The 20,065-nt window shown below is 41.3% G+C and overlaps 1 protein-coding gene across 7 annotated transcripts in view; it reads left to right on the top strand.

Annotated features, from left to right (window-relative positions):
- MYRIP (myosin VIIA and Rab interacting protein) overlaps positions 1 to 19,821 on the top strand; it is a 159,387-nt gene extending 139,566 nt beyond the window's left edge. For 5 of the 7 annotated variants that reach the window (XM_079947216.1, XM_079947215.1, XM_079947219.1 and 2 more), the window contains exons 11-18: positions 1,401 to 1,634; positions 3,959 to 4,021; positions 11,403 to 11,597; positions 13,294 to 13,455; positions 13,865 to 13,969; positions 14,297 to 14,357; positions 17,438 to 17,559; positions 18,920 to 19,821. In XM_079947216.1, the coding sequence (XP_079803342.1) occupies positions 1,401 to 1,634; positions 3,959 to 4,021; positions 11,403 to 11,597; positions 13,294 to 13,455; positions 13,865 to 13,969; positions 14,297 to 14,357; positions 17,438 to 17,559; positions 18,920 to 18,952 (975 nt within the window). In that variant the 3' untranslated portion in view covers positions 18,953 to 19,821. The other 2 variants (XM_079947220.1, XM_079947221.1) reach the window with 2 other exon arrangements.
- The last annotated feature ends 244 nt before the right edge of the window (positions 19,822 to 20,065 follow it).

Below are 20,065 nucleotides of genomic sequence, written 5' to 3'. Positions count from 1 at the left end.
TCTACAATTCTATGATTCTATGAAATGCACCATTCTATCTCTGGAGAAAAGAAGTTCACAGTTTTACAAAGACAAAAATTGTTCGGTGGGTGGGTGGGTGTATGTATGTATGCGAAAGAGTTTTCTGAAAGAACAGAACATTCAAAACAGCACTGACACGGACAGGTGACATTCCTTGCACTGATGTCAAAAGGTGCTATATAAAAAGCATTTCTGACCCTAGCATAGCTACAGTCCACAGGACAATACTTTCCTTTTTCTGAGTAATTTGATTTAGTGCTTGAGCACAGACTTCCCTAGCAGTTCGAACAAAGCATGTCTTACCTCTGTCTGTGCCGTTAACTTGTTGAAAGCTGCTTTAAATTGGTGTGTGTGTGTGTAACATCACAATAAGGAAATGTTTCTCATCCTAAGCCCTGGATGTATCCAACAGATTACTTACTGTACAAAATGCATTACACACATCTTAGAGGAGTATACAACATATAGACAAATAAAACAATAATGTTCCTGTTCTGTCATGAAAAAATTGATATGTAAGATACCACATCGAGCTTAAAAGCTGTGGTGCAAGATCAAACATGAAGCTGGGGCTTGTTTTCATCTAGAGAATGGATTTGTACTGAGCACATGCTGTTCAGAAATGAAAACCTATTTCTCCGTACAGTGGTACCTTGGTTCTCAAGCTTAATCTATTCCGGAAGTCTCTTCCAAAACCAAAGCGTTCCAAAACCAAGGCTTGCTTTCCCATAGAAAGTAATGCAAACTGGATTGATCTATTCCAGATTTTTAAAACAACCCCTAAAACAGCCATTTAACATGAATTTTACTATCTAATGAGACCATTGATCCATAAAATGAAAGCAATAATCAATGTACTGTACTATAAAATAAATAAGACAGTATTGTAGATGATAAAAATTACAATTATTTTTTTCCCTTACCTGCATTGATGATAGTCAGCCTTTATCCATTTCTGCAGTTACACAATCAATCAATCAATAGCTGAACTGGGTTCCACACAGTCACAAAAACAAATGAACTGAAAAAGCCTCAAAAACAAAAACGCAAAATAAATAGTGAAAACCAAGGCGCAGCTTCTGATTGGTGCAGGTGCCCCGGAAACAATAGCTGACAGCCACATCGGACATTCAGCTTCCGAAAAACGTTTGAAAACCGGAACACTTACGGGTTTTCAATGTCTGGGAACCAAGGCGCTTGAGAACCAAGGTACTGCTGTATGTACTTACGTTGCTGTCATCAGAGTGATACGCTTATAGATCTCCTGTGGTATAAACAGCTTTGGTGAACAGCTTTTGTATATATATATAACTTTGATTTTCTTCTCTTTGAGATGCATTTGCTTTGTCCCTCTTTTTTTATTAAAAAAAAAATTTAAGGCATCTGATGATTTATCAGAAACTGACATAAGCAGTGAAGACCATCAAACCAAGGCAGACCCTATGGAAGAAAAGCTGAAGTCAAGGTTATATGAACTGGCTGCAAAAATGAGTGACAATAGGGAAACCTCTTCAGAGGAACAGGTGTCAGAGCCAAGAACAGAATCTGAGAACCAGAAATCGTGCTTATCTTCAGAAGACAGTGGCAAATGCATTCAGGAGGAGCTAAAGAAGGTAGGTAGGGCCTGGTGGTTGAACGGTTTGCAAACACAGGTGAATATGCTACTGGGGCAGGAGACACGCTGTGTGCCTAGAAGCAGCAGTTGCCACAAGTATCCTAGCCAATGTATATGCAGTCACCATGTGGCTAGCAGCAGTACATTGTTAAGTCTCCACCTCATTTCCTTGTAGCTGCTATGAGTAGCATGTTATGACTGAGTGAGTGACTGCCAGTATTTTGGGTGACGTTCCCATTTGATGGCAACATTATTCTTCAACTCAAGAAGGCGATTGGGAACATTGGTGTTCAGATTTGTGCTCTTTGTTCATTCTTTTGGATAGAAGCCTTTCCCAAAGATTTGTTTTTAATAGATAGATAGATAGATAGATAGATAGATAGATAGATAGATACAAACAAATACATTTCTGGTTCATTTCAACAATCTGGGCAGTACAGTGCTTCAAAGGTATATACAAAAGCACAAGAATCAAATAAGACATAGAACTCCCATTGGTATATTGTTCCGATCACCGTTCCTGCAGAACATAGAGATATTTTAAGTGGTAAATGGTGGTGGTTTTAGAAGTGGCAGCTTCATACAGTTAGATGACAGGAGTAAACTCTATGATCTGTAGAAATTCAAGCTTTGATAAATCATTTGGTGTGATTAAGCAAATAGCATTCAATTGGCTATTAAAGTTTGGTAACTAATTAGTTACCAAGACTGATGACAAGTAACAACTCTGGAACGGATGACTGTCATCGTGCAGTCCGCACAGATGGATCTGTTTCCTCTTTCCTGCTCCAGAGTTTATGAAACATGAAAATTCTGTTTTTATTCCTGGCTTGTTTGCAAAACTAGCACATGGTTTGCCTTTCAGGTTGGAACGACTCTGGCTTTAAGATACTGTCTGACAGATACTCATGCTAATCATTTAATTTTTATTATTAAAATGTGTAACCCACCTTCCTAGGCTAAATACCAACTCAATGTGACTTTAAATATCTATCTATCATCTATCTATCTATCTATCTATCTATCTATCTATCTATCTAATCAAACAAAAAGGCAGCAATCAACAGAGGCGAAACGGAAAAGCAAAACCAAGGATTTATTTATTTTCTTGAAAATGCTTGCGAAAATAATAAGCTTGTTAGTGCCTGCTTAAAAGTGATCAATGAGGCGCCAACCAAACCACTCTGGGGAGGTTGTTTCATAAACTGGGTGTCACAGTGGAAAATCCAGTTACCTAACCCAGCAACTGAAATTCTGACACGTTATAAAAAGGGTCTTAATGACAATAAGACAACTGAAGCAAGCAGTGCTTGTTTGAAATGGTGATCTTTTAGGCCTAGTTGTGCTGCTACACTACTTAACCTTGAGCTTGTTTATTTGAAAAACCATTTTGGTGTGATGTTGTGATGGAAAGTACTTCACTTTATAAAATTTGATTAACTACAAAGTATTCAAGTTAGGTGTTTCATCCTCCCCATGAATGAGCTTTTGCCTATTAGATTTTATGCTTAAGAGAGAAAGTCCTCTTTTGCTGTAGAAACTTCAAAAAACTGCCTTCATAGATATTGGTTTTTTAATCCAACATAGTCTAGTGATAAATTGTTCAGTTGGTTGAGAGCATTTCATCCACTATAAAAGTTGATTTGCTGTGTTAATGAGCGAACAAGTATTTCAAACAACAGCAGGCGAACCCTTTAAATGATCTTCCATTTTAATTACTTTTATTACTGTAATGGGGCAGCAAGTGACAATGTGGGGGGGGGGGTAACAAGCAGATGGAGAAGACCCACAAAACTACCGTATTTTTCGCTCTATAAGACGCACCAGACCACAAGACGCACCTAGTTTTTGGAGGAGGAAAACAAGGAAAAGAATATTCTGAATCTCAGAAGCCAGAACAGCAAGAGGGATCGCTGCGCAGTGAAAGCAGCAATCCCTCTTGCAGTTCTGGCTTCTGGGATAGCTGCGCAGCCTGCATTCGCTCCATAAGACGCACACACATTCCCCCTTACTTTTTAGGAGGGAAAAAGCGAGTCTTATAGAGCAAAAAATACGGTACTCTATTTCATGCCCATGATATACCTGCAACTGTGTGGGATAGATCCATGGTGGAACAGCTCCCATTTCCCTTGTGTGTGTGCAAACCATGTGCAACTGAGGGCAGGGTGGTAACCATTAATGGTAGGTTCAAACTAGTACACATTTTTAAAATCTTTTTATTCTGTCTTCCCTTCACTCCATAGCTCTTGCCCAGTGAATTGTGTCTATCACTATCTAATTTCTCTCTCCTCTTCTTTTCTAAACTGCTTTCCAACTACCTAGGAAAAACAAAAGGCTTTTGATCTCCATCTTAAACTCCAGTTTTTAACCTCAGCACTTCAGCAGGTGAGACTGGACGATTTTATGGGTGCTAGTGAGCTTCATCTGAAATAATCGCTCTTCCATGCATTTACTCGTATTCTGAGGTTTGCAGGGTTTGGATATGATAAAAAGCAATTCTAATAATGCATTTCTAAGTTGCTTCTTAACTGTTCTGCTCACCATTCAGATAAAACCTATTGTAGCAAAAGAAAACAATAACAAAGTAGTCAAACTTTTGCTTTGTATGCTGCTGATAGTCAACCTGTTCATTTTTCCTAATCATAAAACATGAGCCAGACTTCTGGGCTTGAGGGCAGTCAGGGTCCTGTGTGAGTGTCTTGGGGTGGTTGGTGGATGGATGGTGGCAAACAGATTGAGGTTGAATCCTGACAAGACAGAAGTACTGTTTGGGGGGGAGGGACAGGGGGTGTGGGGGTCTCCCTGGTCCTGAATGGGGTAACCTTTCCCCTGAAAGACCAGGTGCGCAACCTGGGAGTCATTTTGGACTCACAGCTGTCCATGAAGGCGCAGGTCAGTTATGTGTCCAGGGCAGCTGTCTACCAGCTCCATCTGTATGCAGGCTGTGACCCTACCTGCCCACAGACTGTCTCACCAGAGTGGTGCATGCCCTAGTTATCTCCTGCTTGGACTACTGCAATGATCTCTACGTGGCACTACAACTAATCCAGAATCTGGCAGCTAGACTGGTGACTGGGAGTGGCTGCTGGGACCATATAACACCAGTCCTAAATAATCATCACTGGCTCCCAGTATGTTTCTGAGCACAATTCAAAGTGTTGGTGCTGACCTTTAAAGCCCTAAATGGCTCAGCCCAGTACACCTGAAGGAGCGTCTCCACCCCTATTGCTCAGCCCAGACACTGAGGTCCTCCCTTTGAGGGTCTTCTGCTGGTTCCCTCACTGCGAGAAGTGAAGTTACAGGGAACCAAGCAGAGAGCCTTCTCAGCAGTGGCGCCCTCCCTGTGGAGCGCCCTCCCTTTAGATGTTAAGGAGATAAAGAATTACACAACTTTAGAAGACATCTGAAGGCAGCCCTGTATTGGCAGGTTTTTAAACCTTGATGTTTTATGTTTTTAGATATGCTGTAAGCCACCCAGAGTGGCTGGGGAAGCCCAGCCAGGCGGGCGAGGTATAAATAATAGAATTACTATTATTGTTATTCTCCCCCTTCCCAAATATACTGGAATGCCAACTTGTCCTTTGCTTGCAGCTAAATGTCTTAGGTCAGCCTGACTTCTGACCTAAGACAGTGACAGTGACAAGGTTGGATTCTTCTGGGGGCAGCTTATTCTTGCTCCTACATAGTAAAAATAATATGTGGTTTTTGGCTGGAGAAGAGAAGTGTGACTCCAATTTTAATTTGGAAAAGGTGTGCCTTGCAGTCAGAAATTTGGATAAAACTGCTTAGAAACACAATAATATAGATGTAGGGGGTTGCTTTACCCAAGGGCAGACTATTTGGGATTCCTTAAAGCCTGTTGATGCCTCCTTGTTGTGTTTAGATGGTACAATTTTGGCAGTATAATCAGTGCTATTTTTCTAGAAAATACCTCCTTAAACACCACCTTTGTTCTCTTAGAATGGCAATGGCACCCACCTGAGAGGTGCCAGAACAGGGTTCTAGTGAGTTCCGGCTGAAAAAATGCCCCAGAGTATTGGGCTCAGCACTCAGAAAGTTTGCTATTAGTTCTAGGAAACTAGTTGGCACAGCCATTTTTACTGTGAGACTTAAAAGGAATGCAAATTGAAGGAATGAAAGAGATTCAAAGGCATGGTATGAAGTACATTTCAATTCCCCCCCCCCCCCAATATTTTTGTGAAGTCTGAAGTGAATTGCGTAATTCCAACAATGATGAATCAATGTACAACCTGTTACCACCCCTTAGATGAAGACAACAGATATTGACTGAAGAACAGCCACACTGCTGTGAGCATGATAAAGCACCTCAATAATGGAGCTTGTAATGTGTGCATGGTGATTTAAGGATGTGGTCAATACTGCCAAGAACCATTAGAGATGGAAAAGATTTTTATGCGCTCATTCTGTGTGCCTCATGTTGATTTGACGTTTCCTCAGAGATAGCGTAAGTCACTGCATAAATCACCGTTGAATTCAGAGTCCAAGATTCCTACTATCGCACTCAGCTATGACCAAAACTTTAGGAGTAATGGCCCAGTCAAAGTTAAGCACTTTTCTGCCCAGTTTATTTAAATGGGTTAAATTTAAGCGTAAGTTTATTTCTCCCATTGAAATCAATCAGACTTAAAAGTGACAGCATCACTGACAGGTGCAAAGAAAACCAGAAGTCTGTCCTCAGTTTAAATTGGTTTAAGGAGGGGAGAGAGGCCATCAGTTTTCAGGAGGGTAGGGTGTTGAGGCTGCCATACTGGGGTGCCCACTATATTGCCATGAGAACCGTTGCTTAGCAGTGCAGTGTGTCTAGAGAGGGGGCATCCTGGATGTGAGTACAAAATAGTGCACATCTGAATGCAGATGCTGCTTACTCACATTGAATTGGTTTTCAATGAGAGCCACATAAAAATGCACATTCTGATACAACTGCATCTTAATTGGAGCTCAAGAACAGCAGCCCAACTGCTTTGGCAACAAAGATCCTCTTCCTCTTGTTCCCTTTTTGAGCCTCATCTAAAAACAAAACAAAAACAAAAAAAACCTGCTTAAAAGTGGGATATTTGGAGTGGAGCATGGAAATCTTCATAGAGTTCAAATACCCTTTAAAATCAGGTTCCAGTGCAATAATGTATGATGGAACTTCAATATCAGGCATGCAAATACAATATACCAGTACCACAACCACTTAAATATTGGTAACTACATAAGTGAGGAAATTAACAAGAACTAATGTAGGTTTTTAGTACAGAAAGCAAAAGTGCTGGTTTTCCCTGAAACTACTGCCAGAGCAGCGATGTCACGCTGGCCACGTGACCCGGAAGTGTCTCCGGACAGCGCTGGCCCCTGGCCTCTTAAGTGAGATGGGCGCACAACCCCAGAGTCTGTCAAGACTGGCCCGTACGGGCAGGGGTACCTTTACCTTTACCTTACCTCTCATACTCTACTGCTGTCCCATTCTTTGCTGGATCTCCTCCTGAATTTACTGGTTGCCATTCACAAATGTTATCACCCCGTAGTTTCAGTGGAACCAATTTTAAGGGATCTCAGGGTTCAAATTGGCACCATTAACCTTTCAGCTGGCAAATAACAAGAACAGACTGGGGGAAAGGATGTATGGGAAAGATCTCAGCCTAATGCTATTTGCTACATTCCTGTATTCATGAGCAGCCTCTTTGTCATTAATGGAATTACCAGTAGGTAGGAACAAATGAATCGGTTTCTGCCTTCCCCAGGTCAGTTTCTCAATCATAGGGCCAGTCCCTTTTATGCATTAAAAAACCCATCATTTAAATTGTCTGTGATCAGCAAATTAGGTTAATTCACTTCAAAATGTCTCCTCCATCCCTACTGGCAGGTCATCAACAGTCGCTGAAGGTCTCTGAGTCAAAGCTAGTTCCAGAGGGGGAAAGGCTCTAGCTCAGTGGAAAAGAGAAGGTTTACAGGTTCAATCCCTAACTTCTCCAGGAGGGGCTGTAAAATCCCCTGCCTGAAACCCTGGATAGCCTTCCAGTCAATGTTGACAATACTGAGCTAAATAGACCAATGATGCAAAGACACGTTCCCATGTTCCTATCTCTGCAATGACAGCCAGTTGCTAGGATGCCCTCTGCATGGGTTTTAGAAAGATACTTGCTGCCAACCAATCCCCCATCCTGCTTTCCACCGTGCTTGATGCTCACAGGGTGCCACAGCTGCCACTTGGATAGGTCACCAAGCTATTGGCTCTTCGTTCCAGCCTATCAGTGGGCGATGCCAAGAATACTTGCCTTGCCCTGGACACTGGCAACCTATGCTATGCTACTGCAGTTAAATTTTAGTAATTGCCATTTGCTTAAAGTTAATGCTGGCAGAGCTGATGCAGAAGCTTTAGCTAATATTTTGGATTTCGGTTCTCTTTAGCTCTGTAACTGCAACAGCACAGCTAGATTGCCTAAATGTCTGTCACTTCCCTAATAGTTGCTCAGCTGAGAAACAGAGTACCGGTAGTTGTGACAGCTGTCTTTGAGAATCGCCTATTGTAGGTAAGGATAAGTTTTCAGCAATATGAAGAGTCAGATACAGCAAATGCCAGTCAAAAGGGCTTTCCCCCCAGTACCAGTTGTCCACCTGTTTACTTGACCTTTCTCTGTACATTCTTATGACTATAATGGAACGCCTATTCCACCTAAACATTTCAACATTATTCTGATGGCTAGACCTACTTTATTTATAGTAGGAAAATCAGAGCCAGCCTCCTGATTCAGGGTTCTTCCATTACCTTCAAAAACCCACTTTCTCCTGTTGAGTCAAATCATCCAGGTGATTGAAATTATAGACTGGGCAGTTAGAGGCTGAATATAGGCCATGATTTAAAACAGCAACTCAGAGATACGATAGCACAGAAATCTGTTTGTAAAAGTGATACAGGTTGGAGAAATAGTGGTTTGTGGTTCTTGCTTCTCATGGCCATGTGCCCAATTATTTCTCTTATAATAATAATAATAATAATTTATTATTTGTACCCCGCCCATCTGGCTGCCCTTTATCCCTGCTTTCTGCACAGGGGGTGGGGGGAGGGGGAGAGAGAGAGTTTGTGTCACTGCTTCCAAAATAGGTCTATCAGATAGAGCTATTCTTCTGGATAACCCTCACTAATGAGTCTATTCTAATCCACTTTAATGCAATGGATTCTTTTTACAGTAGTTCTAATACTTGCCACAACTGGTGTTCTCATGATAGGAAGCAGTAGTAATTCATGGGAAATCAAATGTAATATTGCTGGTTAAGGAATGAGAGCATCCATGTCGGTAGGTACCATTGAAGTTTTGCCACTGACCAATGATCCATTGTGGGATGCCCGTGACAGTCATCTTTTTGCTTGAGTCAGGCACTGGTACAGTCGTACTTTGGTTTTTGAACACCTTAGTTTACGAACAACTCGGAACTCAAACATCACAAACCCGGAAGTAGTTGTTCCAGTTTGCGAACTTTGCTTCAGAAGCCGAACGTCTGGCGTGGCTTCCACGGTTTCTGATTGGCTGCAGGACGCTTCTGCAGCCAATCGGAAGCTGCACCTTGGTTTCTGAACGTTTCGGAAGTCGAATGGACTTCTGGAACGCATTCTGTTTGAAAACCAAGGTACGATTGTACATATTTTTGGAAGTGTTTACACAGTTAATAAAATAAAACCATCATCACTGCTGGTCTATGTAACAACTGGTGATATTTGGGTTGTGTGCATAAGCTCTGAGTGTTTCACATCATTTGTGACCTGTTTATAAAGGATTGCAGCAAGACATAAAGATCTAAGACTTAATAAATATTTTTCAAGTGCTGTCTGGATTATGAAGAAGGAAGAACTCCAGGCACATTTCTTTGAAGACTGAAACATTTGTCAATATGTAGATACTTTGAAGAAAATGTAATAGCTCTGGAAGCTTTTCTTTTTTAAAATAAAAAAATATAATTAATGGAATAATGGGGCATGGAAAAGAGGCCAGTGAAGGCAAAATACCTAAAATAACCCCTCCACAGCATTGATTTCTCCCTAAATATTATTGATTTCCTTCAAACTAATTGGCACCTGCAAAAGTAAATGGGAAACATGGAAACATCATGAGAGGTTGAGCAGCTCTTCATGATTCAAGTATCTCCCAGTCTGTGAAGACAGGAAACATTTGGCTGCTTTAATTATCACTGTTATTCTTGCCAGACAGGCCAAAGACCTGATTCTATCTAACCTGCTGCCTGAGTGCCTCTTTAATCACGGGGCTTCAACCATATGTTGGAAGATCAATGTATGAAGGCATGGAAAGAGCATTTATTCAGTAAACATCTTACTGACGAACTGGCATGTGAAGAATGTGAACGTACAAATCTGCCTTGCACTGAGTCCGATCACTGCCCTATCTTGCCAGGGCTAATTACTCTGAATGGCAGGAGCTGTCCAAGATATTGAACTGAGATCTTTTCTAGACCTGCTACCTACACATCTTCTGAGATGAAACCGGAAGCCCTCTGTCTACGCAGCAAATGCAGTACCACGGAATTATGTCTACTTCCCAAATATCTAATGTACAACACTGCTTGTTCTGTGCATAGGAAACCATAACCTGCTAGGAAAGCAATTACAGCATGGTACCCTGTTATAGTCTGCAAATAACCAAACTTCAAGCCGACTGTCTCAGGGGACATGACAAAACGTTTACTTATTGTTGTCCTCAACAATAAGCAAACATTTTGTGATGTCAGTTCTCTTGCAGGAGAGCCAACTCGTTCCCTGTGCGGCTCAAAATACAATGGGACCTGATTTGTTGTAAAAGAATAAACCATTCTTGAAACTATTGGTTTTTATTATTATTTACATCAGATTTTTGTTTGTGAGTGCAGAATAACATTGCCAGTACAGTGGTGCCTCGGGTTACATACGCTTCAGGTTACATACGCTTCAGGTTACAGACTCCACTAACCCAGAAATAGTGCTTCAGGTTAAGAACTTTGCTTCAGGATGAGAACAGAAATCGTGCTCTGGTGGCACAGCGGCAGCAGGAGGCCCCATTAGCAGAAGTGGTGCTTCAGGTTAAGAACAGTTTCAGGTTAAGTACAGACCTCCAGAACTTAACCCGAGGTACCACTGTATAAACTATGAAGCTCATACATGAGTAGATAAGGAGAACGGCAACATGTTCAAAAGCGCATTGTAGACCATGGCCTGGATTTGGTGTTTTATACCAACTGGACTGATGGGAGATGCAGATCACTGGTGAGAGTAGATTTCACCATGGCTTTGCCCATCTCCCTGTCTATTCTTCAAACCCCAATCAACTCCAAGACTAGGGAGATGGTGGGTATGATTCAGGATAGATGGATTATTCTATTTCACTCAATTTCACATTTGTTTGATTCATAAGCCCATTATCTTTAGTCATAATCTGCTTTTTTAAAAAAAAGTCCACATGGAAAAATCTCTGCAACATTCAGCTTCATTATATAGATAGAGGGTGACTTGAAAGAGCAAGAGACCCAAACAGTTTTTTGTTTAGCTAGGCAAAGTGCAGGATGAGAAATAATAATAATAATAATAATAATAATAATAATAATAATAATAATAATAATAATAATAATAATGGTTTCCGTGTTGTAAGCTGATTATGTGGCTAAACGGGAGCTTATCAAAAAAGGAAAGCAGGAGCCTTTGTGTATTCATGAAGCAAAACAATTTCACTACATTTGCCTCTTCCTCCTAACAAGAAACTTTCCTGTTTTACAACAGAAATATTCTGCAGTGTCTCTCTGCAACATATCTACTGAGGTCCTAAAAGTCATCAATGCAACAGAGGAGCTCATAGCAGAATCTACAGGTCCTTGTGATTTTGCAGCAGATGTGTCTGACAAAGGCAAAGGAGAATTCCCCCTAGGGGCAGACCCTATCAGACTTGATGAGCAGCTCACAACACTGGAAGAAAATGTAAGAGTGGCAGAAGACTTCATGTTATATATGTGTGTGCTGTGGGTAGTCCTGCTTAGATTACTCTTGTGGGAAAAGAGATCCGCTGGTTTTGAATGGCAATTGTGTATACAAAAAACCCAAGCAAACTAAAAGACAAAAGCCCTGTTTAGGTATTCTGAATCAGAGCAAAGCCCCCCATTCTTATTGTTATCCCTGTGAGATTTAGAATCAGGGTTCTAAAATGCATCTGACAGCATAAGAATGGGATAGCAACAGACACAGAGCAACAGAGACAGAGCTGCAGGTATAGGGCAGAATAATAATAATAGTAGTAGTAGTAGTAATATATCTGTCCCTCTGTGTGAATCACTTCTTTCATGTTTACTTATCTCTGATTCAGGAAAACACATTTATGCAGTAGTAGTAAAGTTGAAGCCAGGTTTGGATGAGCTGTTGGGGCATTTTCCATAGTCAGGGAGAGATGAATGAGGTCTCGAACCAAAGCACGGAACAAGTAGATTAGCGAAGAAAATCAAGCACACACGTACACTCTCTAAGGTTAACTTACAAACGGAGCACGTCTGTGAATTTTCACTAGTCCTCATTAATATTTCAAAATCAATCAAAGCATATTATTTGTTAAATCGGAATGTTCATCTTTTATTCATCCATTTCTGTCTTAAGCTCCTCTGGGGACAAAATGAATGTAAAATCACTTGGGGGGGGGGGGCAAAGCATTTTTTAAAGGGCTGTATCCTTGCCAACCTCCTGCCAACCTAGCAGTTCGAAAGCACGTCAAAGTGCAAATAGATAAATAGGTACTGCTCCGGCGGGAAGGTAAACAGCGTTTCCGTGCGCTACTCTGGTTCGCCAGAAGCGGCTTAGTCATGCTGGCCACATGACCCGGAAGCTGTACGCCGGCTCCCTTGGCCAATAAAGCGAGATGAGTGCCGCAACCCCAGTGCCACGACTGGACCTAATGGTCAGGGGTCCCTTTACCTTTACCTTTATCCTTTGAGCTGAGACTTGTCATGTTGAAGATAGCCTCATGATCACACAGAGACTCACCACTGTAGTTACATGAATGTAAACCAATTTGGAGTCATTGGCTTGGATCCAAATATACCACTGTGGAAGTGAAGAGCACACCTGCTTCTTGGTGGGGACGGGACTCTCAACCCGCCCCCATCAAGAGTCCTCTTGTATTTCCCTGAAATACTGGCTCTAGAACCACCTTTGGTAATGCAGGACCTGGGGCTGGAGAAGAGGAAAATCACTTCTCCCTTTTCCCAACTGCATGAGCAAAAGTGCCTCTTGCTTGTACACTATGATCTTTGGCCAAGGCAATGTTTTGCAGACACTGGCACCCCAAATTGCAATGTTTCTACTTACGCATTTGTCTCTAAAGCACCTCTGCCAGACTGTCAGTGTTTTGCAGAAGGGAGAAAATTTAGGTTTGATTAATTAAAGTGGCTTAAAGCGTGCCCTAGCACAACAAATCCACTTTAAACAAAAAAGAAAAGAAAAGAAACTGCCTTTTGCACTTCCAAATGTGATGGGGAAACACATTAAGATGTGGAATGAATGAATGATTAATGCAGTGTTGGTCAGTACTGGTCAGTGGGGTGGCAGTAGGAACCTCAGTCCCTAGTACTTGAAGAGGCCCCAAAGCTGTAGACTTACCTAACTAGATTCTGGCACATGTACTGCTTAGGTCTACCTAACAGCCGGCAGTGTGTATGGCTTGGAGAGTCAGCTGAATGACCTTGAGGATGCAGCACGCAGAATTAACAGCATTAGTTCAGAATCAGAGTTGGCTGACCTGGAAGACCAAGTGGCAACAGCAGCAGCACAGGTTCATCATGCAGAACTTCAGGTGAGATGAACAGCTAGCTCCCCTGTTCGTATCTGCCAGATAATTTTGTATTCTTTCATTGTGTTAAACAACCACCCGTGAGATGGACTCAGCTACATTCATCACAATTCTGTATATAAAGCCCTTAGCAACTTGCAAGCATTTTGCCTGCAAGATCTTCTTTCCCCATACATTCCCGCTTGCTGTTTCAGTCTGTGGAACTGGTATTGCTTCAAATGTTGCATAATACTCATTCCGTATTTGTAAGAAATCAATCCTTTAGTGTGGCAGCATGGGACTCCCTGCTTTTTGACACCAGGCAGGCACCTTCCTACTAAAAACATTTATGTTTGAACAAGTCTACCCGGATATGTGTTTTCATCTGTTTTCATTGCTGATTTTAATTATTGTTTGGATGTTTCTTTTAAAGATTTCAGATATAGAGAGCAGAATTTCAGCGCTAACAGTGGCAGGCTTGAATGTAGCTCCTTGTGTTCATCTGACAAGGAAACGTGACCAACAGCAAACAAACCAGGTGAGAAAAATTAAACCAGCAGCCACCCCACCGATCCAACCAGACCTGTGTAGTGAAGCAGGCACATATCTGTATGGCCAAAGCTGGTATAGATGCCCACTGAAATGTGTGTCAACATCTGCAGCATAATGCTCACCTAGTCCTCATTAAGCTGGCCATGTGTCTAAGGCAGGTGGGGATGGATGTCCCTGGTCCACTGTGGTCCAGACTACTAGCCTTTGCATTTGACCAGCTGTATGTAGCCAGAGTTGGACTGGAGCCAGTATTGGTTCCCTGTTATGTGCTAATTATATACTAATAAACTGTGGGGCGTTTTTCATCCCATAGATGCACACGATAGACACATCAAGACAGCAGAGACGAAAGCTTCCAGCTCCACCAGTGACAGGTACTGAAAAACAGTGGAAAATAACAGTATGCTTATCTTGATTCTGTAGTACAGTGGTGCCTCGCAAGACGAAATTAATCCGTTCCGTGAGGCTCTTCGTATAGCGGTTTTTCGTCTTGTGAAGCAAGCCCATTGACAGCTTAGCGGATTAGCGCTATTAGCGGTTTAGCGGCTTTTAGCCGATCAGCTGATAAGCGGCTTAGGGCTTAGGAAAAGGGGGGGGAAAGGGGGAAAAACCCGCAGGAACTCGCAAGACATTTTCGTCTTGCAAAGCAAGCCCATAGGGAAATTCATTTTGCGAAGCGCCTCCAAAATGGAAAACCCTTTCGTCTAGCGGGTTTTCCGTCTTGCGAGGCATTCGTCTTGCGGGGCACCACTGTACATATTTACTTGCCCTGCACTGGTGCTCAGGCTTTGGCAGTTTTAGCGGATAAGACCAAGAATGGGTCCAAACAGTCAAGAAGGCGGTTTCTGTACATGCTGTTAGAGGGAAGTGAGGGGCAGATGGGGCCTGTCAACCTGGGAAGGTAACCCATCGAGAGAAGGAAAACTCTGATCCTAAGCCTCTGCTGCCTTGTGGGGTATCCTCAGGAGAAGAAAAGGCGAAACCCTACACAAATCCAGAGTGGAGTCCCTAAGACGTTTGGATGGCACCTTTGTATGTCTCCTTCCTGCAACTCCTGCAGCCAAGCTGGTGCCAAACACATTGCTCTGCTTTCCTTTGGACCCCATCAGTGAGGCTGAGAGGGGGGTCTTGCCTGGGCAACCCAGGACCTCCACACACTTTGCCCAGGCTGGCGCCCCAGGAAGATCACGTCAGTGCTGCTAACACAGTGGTTTGACTTCACCCCCAGGGGTGCACTTCATTGTCTCTCAAGAAAGATGGGTGCCAACATCAGCAGCCAATATGACCAATTTAGGAACAATGGAAAATTATACTAGTGATGTTAAATTCTTGAGAATAATCTTTTGGAGAATATTCTCGAGAATATTCTCGATTAATATGAATATTAGAGAATTTTCATTTGAAATAGAATATTCATTTTAATGCATTGAAAATGATATAATTTTAATGCATTGAAAATGATATAATTAGTTAATAGACATGTTTATTCATGGGTAAACTTGTTCAGATGGCAACCAAAAACTGTACAGATACTTTTATGCAGTGAATTCACATTCATTGATTTTTTGCACCAAACCATTCTAAGGTGATGGCACCAGTGATTGTCATGTTAAGCTTTGGTATAAGGAAACTCAGTAGTTAAATCATATTTTATTCTTCCATTAGAACATGTACATATAGGATAAGTCAAAATATACAATTGGCATGTTAAGGTTTGATACAAGTAAATTCAGTAATAGGCAATCTTGTGTTTCTTATAGTTCTAACACTTCATAACTGTTTTGGTGACTAAAACACAGCTTGATAAACAAGGCTATATATGCATATATATAATAAAAAAGCCATTAACATTAAATATATTATCATTATATGATAATATATTTCAGTATGTCAATTTCTGGTAAATGGCACTGCAAAAACCAGCAACTGGCACTAAATAAAAATATAGAAACGTCAACTGTTTAAATCAAGGCCACCTCACATGCTGTTACACAGAATTGTATAGGCCTAGGTACTTTAAGTGTATAAAGCATTAAATGTCCTTTGGGGGGCGGGATCACACTGGTCAAGGGTATAGAATTGCAAATAATAAGGTCACACCAAAATAGAAAAAAGGCTATTACATATAGTTGAAATACATAGGAATACAAATGTTCATCAAATTAAATGAATAGCATTTTTAAAACTAAAACTAAATAAAAATGTTTTCTATAGCTCACATTTCAGAACTGCCAATGGTGAATGACACAATGTCCATTAATATAACTGGATCAAAAAATAATTATTCATTACTTACACTGGCAATATCATAACTTGACATATTATTTACTAGATTTTTTTAAAAAATGTGGGTTGTGAAACTAGTTCTTACATTAGAATTTACAGTTTGTGAAGAATATTCTCCGGAGAATTCTCGAGAATATTCTCACCTCACGTCACTTAACTATGAGTTTATTATAACATGTTAAAATTTTGGATATTTCAAAGCCAGATTAAAAACAAACAATCATAACGTTATCATAAATAAAATTGCTGCCTTAAAATATTTTCTGTGTACACTTACCTGGGAGTGTCTCATGGAATTCACTGACCCTTCCATCTGAGAATATACAGCACTGCAAATGAATGGAAGTTAGCAGGAACAGTTTTATTTTAGAAAAGCATTTTAGAAACAATTTTGAGAGGGTGGGTTGCCAGCTACATTCCCTACCCTAATCTTCCCATTTTTTTCCGTTTCTGGGTGGAGCTGGGACAGGATTTTTTTCTGTGCTTTTTTGTCATTAAAGCTGAATGAAATTGATATTAACTATCTTTTGCCATTTCTTCTTGAGGGTCATATAACAAGCATGTCATTTGTATTAATTATTTGCATATGCACTGTGACTATAGCACATTCTAAGCATATCTGCCCCTCCTCTAATAATTCTGGGCACAGTGCATTATCCCTTGCAGAGTTACAGTTCCTAGCAACCCGTAGCAAACTACAGTGCTCAGAATTCTTCAAGGGAAAGAACCTGCTTTGAATGTGCTTCAGATGTACACAGCCTAAGAAATACTTGGTTGAAAGTCTCTTTCTACCACCGCCAAAATTTCCTACTTCAGAGGGAAGCCTGGGAAATTACGCGGGGCACTTTCAGCAAGAGATAACTCCACAGGAAAGAGGTAGTGTCATCTCACGGTTGGAAGACATACTGCAACCTTCACAAATGGCTGCATACCAGATATGATGGACTACAACTCCCACCATCCATCATCATTGACTACCACTTGATGGCGCTGATAGGCACTACAGTCATATAAACATCTGGAGGCCACCAGGTTGAGAATAGCTCATACTGCATCTGCCAGATTTGAACCTTGCCCCCCTTCTTTTGTAGGAGCTTAGCTACACATGTTGCCTCCTCCATCATTCTCTTGAATTTATGCAGAACGCTGGTGACGACTCTTTTTTCAGGTGAAGACATGGACGCATCTCCGGTTACACCTGTTAGAACATTCAACAGGAATTTCATACTCCAAGGATCTCTTACGCAGAGAACCAAAAAGGAGAGGAAAAGCACTGCCAAGGATAAGAAGGTAAGCTTACAGAGCAACCCGAAGCATAGGAAGCCGGCACAAGTTGATGCTGGTTTAAGTTACCCCAGTTCCAAACTCTGTTCAGGAGTGAGGTTATTGCCAGCTGATCCAGAACGAGTTTGGCAGGAAGAAAACAAGCCTTTGAAATACAGTCTGACTTACACCACCCCGTTTGCCGGTATAACTTCTGCCGGGTTGCCAGGTCTTGTGACCGAGTGAAAAGAGGTTTGGAGTAGATGTAATACTCTACTCACCCTCCACAACACCCCTTTGGGGGCTTATGCCAACATAGATAGATAGATAGATAGATAGATAGATAGATAGATAGATAGATAATTTATTACAGTTGGAGACCAGCTTATAAAACACACTTGGGGGTACAGTCACAGAAGGAAAACAAACAATTAAAACAATGTACAACAATAAAGCTGACCCAGAGTCACCCATAAAACCAAGTTTGGGGATTTTCTTAACGAACTAGTTTGAGTTGGGAGATGGTCTGTGCCTATAGATCTATACACAGAATCTGGCGACCATTCGGGTTGTCTTCTGATCTTTGCCTAACAGGAAAGGGTTGAATTTATGCTTTTCCGGGAGGTCAGTGAGCCTCACCAGTAGGGGATCAAAGGCCTTACTACATGCCTCTTCATAAAAGGGACATCTAAAGAACAAGTGCTCTGGGCTTCCTATATCCCCCAATGAACAGGCGCAAAGTCTCTGAGCGTATGGGACTTACTTAAAGGCTCCTTCCAGGACCGGCCAGGGCAGAGCCGAGCTTCCAACATAAGCTGCTCGAGGAGGGTCAGCGTAGACCTGAGATAGCCCAAGGTCCACCTCTCCCAAACTCACTCATCCCATTGGTTCCTGGGTTTTCTGTTTCTCTCCCAAAACCCAGGTCTTAACGTTCAAACTTCATTGCAAGTTTTGAATTCTAAAATCCGTTTACCAATGAAATGTATTGAATCAAGCAGGAACTTCATGCTGCGACTCAGAAAAACACGTGTGTATTTTTAACGCCATCATTTTTTGTGATACGTCATCCCGGTTATAAAATGACTTCAAAATCTCAGATTCTAAATTAAAAATTTTCGAACTTCAATGCCAAAATTGAGTTTTAGAAATGAGTAACATGTTAAGCCTAAATTACAATTTTTGTTCAGCTTTGGGAAGAACAGCGAGGTCTAAATGACCAAGAGACCTTTGGAATAACCCTTTCGCCATTGTGGACTTTGGATCATTGAGCCTGTAAATAGTCTGATCCCATGAGTTAAATAATTGCCTTTTAGAAGCTTTGCTGTATATTTATATTATTTCGTTATCAACTTTTATGTTTCTTTAATTCTGTATTTCCCCTTTTTAGGAACCAACAATAGGGTCTGCTGTAATGTACTAGAATTCTATAATTCTACTGCCATTAACACACTGCCTGAGGCTACACACTCGAGTGCCTTTATATAACAGCCATTGTATACATCCAGTAAAAAAATGGACCCTCAAGAACCCACAATGCCTCCGTAATAGGGCTTTGCTTGGATACCTCACTGAGAAAGCTGTTCAAGTCTTCAGCATTGTGGTCTGCTGTTGGAAGCTCTGCCTTAAAGTTCTCATGAGACTCCAAAAAGGACGTCGAGTTTCATATAAGCAAGGCTCCATGTTTTAAGATGCACTCCCCCCTCCCCACATTGTCAACTGTTCTAAAAAACGTTGTCTTTAAAATACAGTATGTTTTGTATTCCTAGTTCATCCGTTAACGTCAGCCAATATCCCACGTGTAGATCAAGGAAACACTCAAGCCATCCACCCCGTCGTCCAGATTTGCTGGGACCTTACTGTTCACACAGTCATAGTCATGTATGTATTGTTGAGCAATAAGAGGAACTCCAAAAGTAACTGGGTAAATCATAAAGCAAATGCTGGAAAGGGATGGCCACTGGGGAGCTTAAATGGGAGGGAAGCATTTTTCCGTTTGTGATCTGTGCTTGCCTTCCATGAGTGTTGTAAGTGGAAGATATGGGTGCTTCCAGATACGAGCTTTATAAATCTAAAAGGTAGCTCAGATTCGGTTTTTTATGTGCACACCATTGTCAAATTAGCTTCTGTTTCCCCCCAGTTATGGACATCTGTTGCTATTCAATTATTAGCCATGCACACAGCTTGAAATAATGTTTCTGTGCTGAGCCTTTTATGTCCCTGCCATCAAACCCCCTCCCCCACTACAGTTCCATTCTGAGCATATGTGCATGTACTTTTGTGCATTCATTTTTTAAAAAAAATCACCAGAAGTGCTATTACCAGCCTTTATTTATCTTAATTCACAATAGGAAACAAAGGTTTGTACTTTCTTTTTCGGGGTGGGTGGGCTTGGGGGGCAGGAATCAATTTCCATTCATTTGTTTTTTCCATAATGATAATAATAATAATAATACTGAGGTCTTTTGCAAGAGTGATACTTAGCTAAATCAATCCACGGTTTGATTTGGATGCAGCAGTATCCAAAACAATTAAT

Source organism: Podarcis cretensis, assembly GCF_951804945.1.
Source record: "Podarcis cretensis genome assembly, chromosome: 12".
Lineage (NCBI taxonomy): Eukaryota > Metazoa > Chordata > Lepidosauria > Squamata > Lacertidae > Podarcis > Podarcis cretensis.
Note: the sequence above shows the minus strand (reverse complement) of the source record. Positions and strands in the feature narration are given on the sequence as shown.